Source organism: Bos javanicus, chromosome 6, assembly GCF_032452875.1.
Source record: "Bos javanicus breed banteng chromosome 6, ARS-OSU_banteng_1.0, whole genome shotgun sequence".
Classification (NCBI taxonomy): Eukaryota; Metazoa; Chordata; class Mammalia; order Artiodactyla; family Bovidae; genus Bos; species Bos javanicus.
The window spans coordinates 72,179,530-72,193,182 of NC_083873.1; the positions used below are offsets into that span (position 1 = coordinate 72,179,530).

The 13,653-nt window shown below is 43.4% G+C and overlaps 1 protein-coding gene and 1 pseudogene across 1 annotated transcript in view; one reads left to right on the top strand and one right to left on the bottom strand.

Moving 5' to 3' along the window:
* Window positions 1-2,417: 2,417 nt before the first annotated feature.
* Window positions 2,418-13,653, top strand: part of SPMAP2L (sperm microtubule associated protein 2 like) — a gene marked incomplete at its 5' end in the record, with an annotated part of 41,602 nt that continues 30,366 nt past the window's right edge. The window contains one exon of the mRNA XM_061419229.1: window positions 2,418-2,931. Within this exon, the coding sequence (XP_061275213.1) occupies window positions 2,418-2,931 (514 nt within the window). The remainder of the gene's footprint in view (window positions 2,932-13,653) is intronic.
* LOC133249575 (small ribosomal subunit protein uS17-like) lies at window positions 11,283-12,108 on the bottom strand (annotated as a pseudogene).

Below are 13,653 nucleotides of genomic sequence, written 5' to 3' on the forward strand. Positions count from 1 at the left end.
TACAGAAATGAAGAATGTTTGATGGGATTGTTAAAAGACTAGATACAGCTGAGGAAAGAATCTCTGAGCTTGAGGATATCTCAATAGAAACTTCCAAAAACTGAAAACCTAAGAGAGCAAGGACTAGAAAAACAGAACAGAATATGCAAGGACTGTGGGACAACTATAAAAGTGGAAATATGTGTTTAATGGGAAACCAGAAAGAGGAGAAGGCAACCCACTCCAGTACTCTTACCTGGAAAATCCCATGGATGGAGGAGCCTGGTGGGCTGCAGTCCATGGGGTTGCTAAGAGTCGGACACGACTGATCAACTTCACTTTCACTTTTCACTTTCATGCATTGGAGAAGGCAATGGCAACCCACTCCAGTGTTCTTGCCTTGAGAATCCCCGGGATGGGGGAGCCTGGTGGGCTGCCATCTATGGGGTCGCACAGAGTCGTACACGACTGAAGCGACTTAGCAGCAGCAGCAGCAGCAGAAAGAGGAAAGAAAGGAAGAATAAATATTCGAAACAGTGCCTGAGAATTTCTCCAAATTAATGTCAGACATCAAACCAGAGATCTCAGAAGTGCAGAGAACATCAAGTAGGATAAATGCCCCCCCAAAACAATACATAGGCCTATCACTTTTAAGCTGCAGAAAATCAAAGACGAAGAAAATTTAAAAACCCAGAAAAGAGTCAGAGGGAAAAACACCTTACCATGAAGGATCAAAGATAAGAAATACATTAGACTTCTTAGAAACTATGGAAACAGAGAGTGGAATAAATATAGCATTGAGAGAGAACAATCAGCCTAGAATTTTGTACCCTGTGAAATCCTTCAAAGGTGAAAGGGCTTCCCTGGTGGCTCAGTGGTAAAGAACCCTCCTGCCAACATAGGAGACATGGGTTCTATTCCTGATCCAGGAAGATCCCACAGGCCACGGAGCAGCTAAACCCCTGTGCCACAACTACTGAGCCTGTGGTGGAGTATTATGGTGGAGTATTATACATATGGTGGAGTATTATTTAGCCATAAAAAAGGAAATTCTATCACTTGCAACACGGATGGACCACGAAACATTATGCTAAATGAAATAAGACAAGCAGAGAAAAGCAAACATTATATGATTTCACTGATATGTGGAATTAAAACAAACACAAACTCATAAAAAGAAATCAGATTTGTGGTTACATGGATAGAGGGGTGTGGCCGGGGACAGGGTGGGTCAAGGAAGGTGGACAAAAGATACAAACTTCCAGTTATAAGTTAGTACCAGGGATAGAATGTACAACATGATGATTATATAGTTTACACTGCTGTATGATATACAGAGGACAGGGAGGCCTGGCATGCTGCAGTCCATGGGGTGGCGAAGAGTCAGACACAACTTGGCAACTGAACAACAATAATATACAGAAAAGTTGTTAAGTGAGTAGATCCCCTTAAGTCTAGTAGAATGGCCATCATCAAAAAGATGAGATAACAAATGCTGCCTTGGATATAGAGCAAAGGGAATCTTTGGTACTGTTGGTGGGATTGTAAATTGGTACAAAATTTTCATTACAAGGAGAATTTTTTTCTATTGTATCAATATGAGATGATAGATGTTAACTAAATCTATTGTAATCATTTCATGATACGTGCAAATCAAACCATTATGCTGTACACTTTAAATTTATACAGGGATGTTTGTCAATTCTCAATAAAACTGGAAAAATAATATAGTTTGTTTTTTTTTTTTTAAAGAGGGGGATTACATGGTAAAGAGGTTAACTCTCTAAGCAGATATAATGATCCTAAACGCAATGTGCTTTGAAACAGATTTCAGTTCAGTCGCTCAGTGGTATCTATGACCTCATGGACTGCAGCACGCCAGGCTTCCTGTCCATCACAAACTCCCAGAGCTTGCTCAAACTCATGTCCATCCAGTCGGTGATGCCATCCAACCATCTTATCCTCTCTCGTCCCCTTCTCCTCTTGTCTTCAATCTTTCCCAGCATCAGGATCTTTTCCAATGAGTCAGTTCATCGCGTCAGGTGGCCAAAGTATTGGAGCTTCAGCTTCAGCATCATTCCTTCCAATGAATAGTCAAAACTGATTTCCTTTAGGATTGACTGGTTTGATCTTGTAGTCCAAGGAACTCTCAAGAGTCTTTCAACACTACAGTTCTGACTTAACACCACAGAAACACTTCAAGGAGGCACAAACAGCAGGTCAGGAGTACGCCCCTCTTCTCCTTTTCAACTGCTTCTCATTTCTTCTGGGAGGAGCCCGGGTGGGCCCCAGCAGCTTGGAGTGTCCCCTTGGCAACCGGAGAACGCGCAGAGAGGGGCCCAGGGGGCGGGGCTTGTCGGGCGGTAGCCGCAAGCGGGTTTGGCTCGCTGGGGCTGGGCGCGGGCCGCCCGCATCCTCTTCCATCTTCTGGAAGGTGACTGGCGTCCGGCAGTCAACCAGCGGGAGCGTCTGGGCCCCCAGTGGAGAGCCAAGAGTTTTCTGGTCCTTCTGGGCTGTCCGATGGGCACCACACGGCAGAAACATCCGCTCGCTCCGAAGCCCTCCAGAAGCCCCTTGTCAGGATATTCGACATGAACAAGCAGCTAGAGGAGTCTGAGGAGGCGGGGTTTTCCGAGGAGGCCGACGATCAAGACCAGCGAGGCGAGTCCGAGGAGTATGCAGAGTCAGAAGAGATCCCCAATCACGCCAAGGCCTATGAGCTCTACCAATCCTATGAGTCCCACAAGCCTCTCAAACCCCATGCACCCTACGAGCCCCATGCGCCCCGTGAGGTCCGCAAGCCCCGCGAGCCCCGAAAGCCCCGGGGGCCCCCTGTTCCCCGCGAGCCCCACAAGTCTCAAGAAATCGAGTTGCTTCCTAGAGCCGGCGTAATGGTCTCCCCATCTCTGCTGATGAGACTCCCGCCACGGATTCCGCCGTCTTCCCTGAGCGGTAGGTGTTGGGGTCTCTCCGGGGCACTAAGCAACCCAACCCCATCTAGACCTGGGGGCTCTAATGGGAAGGTTTGTCTGCAAGGGCCCATTTTGATTTAAAGGAAGGTGATACTTACGTCATTTACCTACTGCTTTTCAGTGCCCTGTCTTTGGACCTAAAGAAGCCCTGGTAGGAAATCAAGAGTCTTGTTAATGAAACCATCTCCTTTCTGCCCTCTCTCTACCTGGTGACTTCCTAGCAAAGAGTACATTCACTAAGTGTTTACTATATGCTCAGTCTTCACCAGGTTCACAAGATAACAGGGCTGATGGGATTTTGGGGTATAAACATCCAGCTCACTTACCGCCTCTCATTGATGACTTTACCCAGAACAATTCCTTATCCACGCTGGGCTTCCAGTCTCTTGGCTGACCATGTTTTATCTCATGTTCTCCTTGACTTTTCTTTATCAGTCTTGATTCTATGGTCTGTCATTTCAGTTGCTTACTCACAACATCTTCCACCACCCCACTGGCTCTCTGGCCATTCACCGTACTTCTAGGAAAACCTCAATTTTGGTTAAGCCCAACCAACCACCCTCTGCCTACACCTGAGCAGCTGACTCTTCCTGTACAAAATCACATAGCCCTACTGACTGCTTTTATTTCAGTTTCATGACCACAGATCTCAGCTGGTCACTTGGCACTGCCTAGCAAGCCCATTTTATTCACCTAGAAAATTAGTTCCCCTCCTTGGAAGAAAAGTTATGACCAACCTAGATAGCATATTCAAAAGCAGAGACATTACTTTGCCAACAAAGGTCTGTCTAGTCAAGGCTATGGTTTTTCCTGTGGTCATGTATGGATGTGAGAGTTGGACTGTGAAGAAGACTGAGCGCCAAAGAATTGATGCTTTTGAACTGTGGTGTTGGAGAAGACTCTTGAGAGTCCCTTGGACTGCAAGGAGATCCAACCAGTCCATCCTAAAGGAGATCAGCCCTGGGATTTCTTTGGAAGGACTGATGCTAAAGCTGAAACTCCAGTACTTTGGCCACCTCATGCGAAGAGTTGACTCACTGGAAAAGACTCTGATGTTGGGAGGGATTGGGGGCAGGAGGAGAAGAGGACGACAGAGGATGAGATGGCTGGATGGCATCACTGACTTGATGGACGTGAGTCTGAGTGAACTCCAGGAGTTGGTGATGGACAGAGAGGCCTGGCATGCTGCGATTCATGGGGTTGCAAAGAGTCGGACACGACTGAGTGACTGAACTGAACTGAACTGAATCTGTGAGAAGATGTCTAAATGTCTTCTTTACATCTCCTCCAGCCTTCACATCTTTGACTCCAAACAGCTGAAGACTTTGCCTCACACTTGAGAAAATAGAAGCAATGTCATTAACTCCCTTATTTTCTTACCACTAATCTATTGCCTTACTTGAATCTGCATCCATGGATTGTCTCTTCTCATACTGCAGGGAAGAGTCACACCTCTTTCTTTGAGAAGCAAATCTTCCACATGTGCTTTGGAGTCCACTCTTCTCTCCTGAAGAACTTTGTTCCAGCAATTATTCCCCTCTCTCCTACAGGATCAATTTCTCCCTTTCTAATGAGTCAAACCCATGAGCATACACATACACTCTAGAATCTTCTGTCTTGAAGTAACCCTTAACCTCAAGTCTTCTTCAGACCTTTCTCCTTCAATCAGCTCCATTTTTCTGCATTTTTCTGCAAGTCATTGCAGAGCTTGTCAAAAGAGTTGTCTGTACTCACTGACTCCTTTTTCTTGCCTGTAATTCTTCCCTCAACCCACGTAGTCAGGCATCTTTCTTATCCACTCCACTGAAACTGCTCTAGTTGACTACCTTTCTGTCCACTGCCAACCCTGTTGTCATGCATGGAGATTTCAGTATCCATATAGGTGATCCACTTGGCTTCTTAGTTCTTTGACCTTGTCACCTTGAATGACGGGATCTTTCACCCCATCTTAGACATCTACTCCACTGGCCTTTGATAATGTCAATTGCTGTACCATTTCCAAAATATCTATTTCAAGCACTCTAATCACTTCCCATTTTTCCAGTTCACTTACTCTGACTTGTACCCTCTCAATTCTTCAGCTTCAAAGGGACCTGTAATCCATTGATGCTATCAACTGTTCATTATATATCACTCACTACCTTATGTCTTTTTGTCTCTCCTTTCTCACTTTATAGTCCATGGTCTACCAATGGAATTACTTCCTTGCAACTATTGGCTTCATTGTCTCTCCCTCTATCTTTCTTGATTATTTAAATCCAGTTCTTGTCTGCACTTGAAAAGATCAAAAAAGAGAGAGAGAGAGGGAGAGAGAAAACAAACAACTGTGTTGACTGGTCTTTAAATCCATGACTGTAAAATTCAAGTGTGCTTTCAGTGGTGCTTAGCAATGAGAATGTGCTTAGTGGTGCTTACATTTCCCTAATCAATTCATTATCTAACATGGAACCTACCAAACTACCAGGTTCTATGTATATACTCTAGCTTTTCTTTTGTTAATAATAGACAAACTGTCTTTGTTCTTACCAGAGGCCATTCTCTCAACCTTTATGTTAGATCCTATCCCACATAACTTTAAGCTCTTTACTCCTCTCTTTCCTGTATCATTTTATTTCACTCTCAACTGGATCATTCCTATCAGCACATGAACTTGCAGCAATAACTCCTAGCTTGAAGAAACCAAACCTCCCCTTAGCCTTGTGTATCCTTCCTGGTACCACTCCTATTCTCTACTCCTTTTTAGAGAAAAAAAATCCTCAAAATAGTTGTTTATGAGTCATTATTTCCATGTTCTCTCTTCCCATTCTCTTGAGAACCTACTTAAGCTTTTATCCCCTCTACTTAGCTGAAGTTGCTCTAGTTGAGGTCACAATGACCTCTGCTTGCCAAATTCAATGACTGATTCTTCATCCTCATCTTACTTGTTTGATACCTTCACTCCTTTTTTCTTGGAGGTCTTTCTGTATTTGACTGCTGGATACCCCTGCCTTCATCATTATCCTACCTCATCGATTGTTCCTGACTCAATTTCATTTGCTAGATCATCTGTATCTTCCCAGCCTCTCAGTTGAAATGGGTGATGGCTCGGTGCTCTCAGATTCTTTAGACTTTCCTTGTTCCATGGGCAGTGTCATCCGTTCTAGCTTTAATCCTATGCTAATGACTTCACAAATTATCTCCAGCCTCAATTTCTTTCTTTCCAGAATTTTATAACCAGTTGTCTGTTAACATTCCTACTTGAATATCTAGTAGGAATGTAAAATTGAACATATCCATAACTGAACTCTTACTTTTACCCCCAAACTTGATCTTCCTCCATTGTTCCCCATTTCAGCAAATGACACCACCATTCATTCATCCAGGTGCTCAGGTCAAAAACCTGGAGTCATTCTAGACACCTCATTTTCCTTTACACGTTACCTCCAAGCCATTAGCAAACCCTGATTTTGAAATATGTCATGACAATATCCATTCTTAACATCCAAACTTTCACCACCTTTGTAAACCACTGTCATCTCTTGCTTGATCTGCTGCAGCAGCTTCCACTCTTGCCCCATTCACGCATCCCCCACTCTATTCCCCCAGTTCATGCTTCATGTAGCAGTCTCAGGGATCCCTGAGAACATAAATTGTATGCAAATTTTCTGCTCTCAGCTCTCCAGAGAGGTTCTCATGTCACAGAGTTTGTAGTTGAAAGTCCTAAGCAGGCCAACAAGGCCTTATCTGACTGTCTCTCCAGCCTCCTGTCCCAACACTCTTCCCACTGTCTCTGCTCTCGAGCTACATGGGCCTCCTTGCTCTTAACTCAGTCGTTTCACTTGCTTTTTCCTCTGTCAGCTTGCTCTTCTCTCAAGTATTTGTCACCTCCTTATAAATACGTACCAGATCACTCTGTCAAAAATGTTCTCTTTGAATCACTTTTACAAATGACCCAGTTTCATTCCTTTTTATGGCTGAGTAATAATCCATTGTATATATGCACCTCATCTTCCTTAGCCATTCCTTTGTCAGTGGACATTTAGGTTGCTTCCATGTCCTGTCTATTATAAATAGTGCTGCAGTGAATATTGGGATATATGTGTCTTTTTAAATTATATAAACTTTCTTAGTGCTTACTCAGTTACTAATGCTATCCTAACATAGATAAAATCAGGTGAAATGAAGCATGTATTTGAAAATAGAGGAAAAAGCCACGAAAGTACAGACTGAGGGGTATGAGAGGAGACATAGCTTCATAGGTAGCTTGGGGAGGTGATATTTTTGAGCTCTAGTTTGCATGGAGGTCCCAGTTTTTGTTGTTGTTACATCAGACAGAAGAGCTTGGCCTCTTCTTCTGCCTTCTCACCGGCAAGCAAAAGCCTTTCCCATACCACATGACCACATGACCCAGAGCTAAGGCAGCGGGGAGCACAGTGCGAGGGAGCTGCGCCTGAGAAAAGATCAAAGAAGGATGAATAGTAGTAACGATTATATAGCTTAACCTGTCATGTCAAAGAACATCCCAATGTCTGTTTACATGGTCATACCCAGCATAGAACTCGACTACTTTAAGACCAGTCTTCAAAATCATCATGTACCTAAAACAAGCACAAATTTTACTTCAGAAAGCTCTGAGAAGTAATGTAGGTTTTACTGGAGTATATTCCAGGGAATTATACCATCTCATACAGAGCAAAGCAGGCTAAAATGTTCTTGAGACACATCTCTTCCCAAGTCTCTGCCACCATGACAGCTGTCCCCCACAGACACCTTTCCTCTTCCTCTCAAGCGCCAGCTTGCCTCTCTCTTGCCCCGTAGATCTGTTCTGAGAGGTGCTCCCTGCCTTTCCTTGATAGATCAGTGGTGTTCTGGTCACACCTGAGGGCTGAGCAGCTCAAACATGGGCTCCTTAAGAAGACGGGGTAGAGGGCAAGGTGGAGAATAGTTATACTTTGGTACCTCATCCTTTTCATGTTACAAATGCTTACTGCTACACGCGGAAGGAATCTGGTGTAAGGAGTGCCCCAGTCCCCATCAGGGAACAGCCTTGATCATGCTTCGTCCCAGCAGATGGCAGCCTTCCCCAGAAGATGGTCTGGAGCACAAGCCAGCTCGTTCCACTTGCTGGCTTGGTGGCAACGTGAGCAGTGTAGTTTGTGTGCTAAGGAATAAAATACAGATATCTAAAGGGCATAGCACAGCAATAACATTCTGATTATCTCTTAAAGGGAGATGCTTTTCACCATCCTGCTCAGAATCCTTTCGGGGCTTCTTCCTGTCAAGAGAGTCCGAAATGCAATACTTGGATGCAATCTCAAAAACGACAGAATGATCTCTGTTCATTTCCAAGGCAAACCATTCAGTATCACAGTAATCCAAGTCTATGCCCCAACCAGTAACACTGAAGAAGCTGAAGTTGAACGGTTCTATGAAGATCTACAAGATCTTTTAGAACTAACACCCAAAAAAGATGTCCTTTTCATTATAGGGGACTGGAATGCAAAAGTAGGAAGTCAAGAAACACCTGGAGTAACAGGCAAATTTGGCCTTGGAATACGGAATGAAGCAGGGCAAAGACTAATAGAGTTTTGCCAAGAAAATGCACTGGTCATAACAAACACCCTCTTCCAACAACACAAGAGAAGACTCTATACATGGACATCACCAGATGGTCAACACCGAAATCAGATTGATTATATTCTTTGCAGCCAAAGATGGAGAAGCTCTATACAGTCAGCAAAAACAAGACCAGGAGCTAACTGTGGCTCAGACCATGAACTCCTTATTCCCAAATTCAGACTTAAATTGAAGAAAGTAGGGAAAACCACTAGGCCATTCAGGGATGACCTAAATCAAATCCCTTATGATTATACAGTGAAAGTGAGAAATAGTTTTAAGGGACTAGATCTGATAGATAGAGCGCCTGATGAACTATGGAATGAGGTTCGTGACATTGTACAGGAGACAGGGATCAAGACCATCCCCATGGAAAAGAAATGCAAAAAAGCAAAATGGCTGTCTGGGGAGGCCTTACAAATAGCTGTGAAAAAAGAGAAGCGAAAAGCAAAGGGAAAAAGGAAAGATATAAACATCTAAATGCAGAGTTCCAAAGAATAGCAAGAAGAGATAAGAAAGCCTTCTTCAGTGATCAATGCAAAGAAATAGAGGAAAACAACAGAATGGGAAAGACTAGGGATCTCTTCAAGAAAATCAGAGATACCAAAGGAACATTTCATGCAAAGATGGGCTTGATAAAGGACAAAAATGGTATGGACCTAACGGAAGCAGAAGATATTAAGAAGAGATGGCAAGAATACACAGAAGAACTGTACAAAAAGATCTTCACGACCCAGATAATCACGATGGTGTGATCACTGACCTAGAGCCAGATATCCTGGAATGTGAAGTTAAGTGGGCCTTAGAAAGCATCACTACAAACAAAGCTAGTGGAGGTGATGGAATTCCAGTTGAGCTATTCCAAATCCTGAAAGGTGATGCTGTGAAAGTGCTGCACTGAATATGCCAGCAAATTTGGAAAACTCAGCAGTGGCCACAGAAGTGGAAAAGGTCAGTTTTCATTCCAATTCCAAAGAAAGGCAATGCCAAAGAATGCTCAAACTACTGCACAATTGCACTCATCTCACACGCTAGTAAAGTAATGCTCAAAATTCTCCAAGCCAGGCTTCAGCAATATGTGAACCGTGAACTTCCTGATGTTCAAGCTGGTTTTAGAAAAGGCAGAGGAACCAGAGATCAAATTGCCAACATCCGCTGGATCATCAAAAAAGCAAGAGAGTTCCAGAAAAACATCTATTTCTGCTTTATTGACTATGCCAAAGCCTTTGACTGAGTGGATCACAATCAACTGTGGAAAATTCTTCAAGAGATGGGAATACCAGACCACCTGATCTGCCTCTTGAGAAATCTGTATGCAGGTCAGGAAGCAACAGTTAGAACTGGACATGGAACAACAGACTGGTTCCAAATAGGAAAAGGAGTTCGTCAAGGCTGTATATTGTCACCCTGCTTATTTAACTTATATGCAGAGTATGTCATGAGAAACGCTGGACTGGAAGAAACACAAGCTGGAATCAAGATTGCCGGAAGAAATATCAATAACCTCAGATATGCAAATGACACCACCCTTATGGCAGAAAGTGAAGAGGAACTCAAAAGCCTCTTGATGAAAGTGAAAGTGGAGAGTGAAAAAGTTGGCTTAAAGCTCAACATTCAGAAAACGAAGATCATGGCGTCTTGTCCCATCACTTCATGGGAAATAGATGGGGAAACAGTGGAGACAGTGTCAGACTTTATTTTTCTGGGCTCCAAAATCACTGCAGATGGTGACTGCAGCCATGAAATTAAAAGACGCTTACTCCTTGGAAGAAAAGTTATGACCAACTTAGATAGCATATTCAAAAGCAGAGACATTACTTTGCCAACAAAGGTTCGTCCAGTCAAGGCTATGGTTTTTCCAGTGGTCAATATGGATGTGAGAGTTGGACTGTGAAGAAGGCTGAGTGCTGAAGAATTGAAGCTTTTGAACTGTGGTGTTGGAGAAGACTCTTGAGAGTCCCTTGGACTGCAAGGAGATCCAGCCAGTCCATTCTGAAGGAGATCAGCCCTGGGATTTCTTTGGAAGGAATGATGCTAAAGCTGAAACTCCAGTACTTTGGCCACCTCATGCGAAGAGTTGACTCATTGGAAAAGACTCTGATGCTGGGAGGGATTGGGGAAAAGAGGAGAAGGGGACAACAGAGGATGAGATGGCTGGATGGCATCACTGACTCGATGGACATGAGTCTGAGTGAACTCCGGGAGTTGGTGATGCACAGGGAGGCCTGGCGTGCTGCGATTCATGGGGTCGCAAAGAGTCGGACACAACTGAGCGACTGATCTGATCTGATCTGACCAGGGCCCATTGTGATCTGACAGTGAAAGTTAGTCGCTCAGTCATGTCCAACTCTTTGCAAGTCTTTGAACTGTAACCCACCAGGGTCGTCTGTCCATGGGGTTTTCCAGGCAAGCGTACTGGAGTGGGTTGCCATTTCCTTCTCCAGGGGATCTTCCCAATCCAGAGATCAAACCTACATCTCCTGTGTCTCCTGCATTGCAGGCAGATTCTTAACCTGCTGAGCTAACATTGCTGCATGCAAACTCTTTAGTTGCTGCGTATGGAATCCAGTTCCCTGACCAGGGATCGAACCCTGGCCCCCTGCATTGAGAGAACAGAGTCTTAGCTACTGGGCCACCAGGAAGGTCCTTCTTGTATCACTCTGCAAAGTACTTTTTTTTTTTTTCTTCCTGAATGGGAAACTTTATTTTGTTGGAGTAGTAGGCAGGGGTCCAGTCTTAGAACTTCTGAAATTACATCTTGGTGCCAGCAGCCTTGGCGAAGTCCATGTTGAAGCACATTGTCTTGCTCAGAGGCCAGCACTCACCCGCTGTGGCAATGTTGAGGATCTTGACATCCCTAAAGCAGGAGGAAAGGTGCATGGACATATTCTTACGGTACGAAGTGGTTGATGCTTTTGGGTAGTGGAGGTAGTCTCAGTGATGCCAGTGGTCCTCTGCATCTTCATCTTAGCCACTAAACAGGATCCACACTTGGATGGAGATGATACCATTGGAAAAGAAAGGGCATTTCTTCTGCATATAAGTGGCCCCCCAGGCTTCCTTTGGTGTATTAAAGACCAGATCAATGTTCTTGTTGTATCGTGGGACCGTCTTCTTGCCAGTTTCTCTAAGCAGGACCCTCTTCTTATTTTGGAAAATGATTGGTTGTGTTTCGTAGGCATGTCCAGTCTGAATGTCTGCCATCTTCCTGGCCACTTGAAAAAAGGCTCTGCAAAGTATTTTTGTCCTCAGCTTACAGAAGAGGAATCTGAGACTAGGTAGTTTGTCTGCAGGTGTGTAGTGGTGGGACCAGCATTCAAAGCCCTGTCGGTTTGATCCAAAGCCTGGAATATCTCAGGGACTGGACTGGAGTGAGAGTGGGGGATCGTCGGGAGAGAAGAATGGTGAAAAAAAGTACTGTTGTTAATCTCTAGGAAAAAGGAGCTGGAAAGTATTTTAGGGAGTGTTACTAGAGTCATGCTCAGGAAGGTCTACCCAAAGGATGGATTGGATATGTACAATCCTGCCCTCGCCCCCAGAGAAATATGGCTGCTTGAACCCTGCTATGCCCGAGTCATGGCTCCAGCCACATTCTGGGAATTTCAATGCAAGCACATACTTAGTAGAAGAGGGAGCTTGATGCTATTGGAAAGAGCACTAAACTAGGAGGTAAGAGATTTGGAAGTTACTTTTGGTCTTGTCATAGATGCGTGTTTCCTTTCTAGTGAAATGACATGCATGAACCTGTTTCCTTTCTAGTGAAATGAGATGCGTGAACTCACTCTCTACAGACACTTGTAAATGCTGAGAGTCTGGATGTTAATACAACTGCTTGATTTGATACAGCAAGGTGTTGCCAAAGTGAGATTACTATAGATTCTTGAATATAAGGAAAGAAAAAGTTCTGGCCAATTTGAATAGATAATCTTTTAGGGAGAAAGACAATAGACAAACGTTTGTTTAGAATTGTGTTAACTTCGCTATACCTATAAAATTAAAATAACATTAAAATCAATGATATAATTTAGAAAGTTATTTCTAATGTCATATTTCATAGAAAAACAGTTTTATTCAACTTTTTCACTTGCATGCTTAATACCACTATGGTTGCCTCTTGACTAATTTATCAGTTTTTCCAGAAAAATCATTTTTATCTCTACAGCTTTATTATAGAAATATTCAAATGCACCCAAAATAGAGAATGTTATAATACACCCCCATCTAGTTTTAATATTTATCATTTTGCTAATCGTTTCATCTAGGCATTCTCCTGCCAACCCTTCCTACTGTGCACACATGCGTGAGCACATGCACAAGTGCACACAAACACACACACGTTTTGGGGCCTCCTGTAGGACAAATTGTTGTAAAGAAAATACTAGACAGCATGTCGTTTTGCCCATTATATCTTGTATGCCTTTCTAATTACTAAGGACTTTTTAAAAAAACGTATCATGTCATTATTTGCACTTTGAATCTACAATTATTATTTAATACCATCTAATACCTGTTAAATATTTAAACTTCCTTAATTGTCTCTGCCTGCAATACAGGAGACCTAGGTTTGATCCTTAGGTGGGGAAGATCCCCTGGAGAAGGAAATGGCAACCCACTCCAGTAGAGTTGCCTGGAGAGTCCCATGGACAGGGGATCCTGGTGGGCTACAGTCCAGGGGGTCACAGAGAGCTGGAATAACTGAGTAACTAACTTTCACTTGTAGTTGTCTCAAAACTGTATTTTTACAGCTGGTTCGTTCTAATTAGGCCTCAAACAAGGGTCACACGGCTCTGTTACTCTTTAACACTAACTCTAATACTCTCTCCCTTTTAAAACACACTTGTTAGAAAAATTGGGTAAAATATCCCATGTTCTGAATTTAATTTGTTTTTTGTGATGTCTTTAACTTGTTCTTTTAGCTCCTCTGTTTCTTGCAAAGCATATAGACTGAGAGACCTGCTTAGATTGAAACTAAATTGTTTCGAGCAAGAATTTTTCATAGGTGGTGCTGACACACAGTGTCAGGCTCTCCCGTTTGTGGTGATTCTCAGGTTGACAAGTGAGTTCAGGTGAGGTTGGCTCCATCCCTCCTTGGTAAAGCTCCCATCCA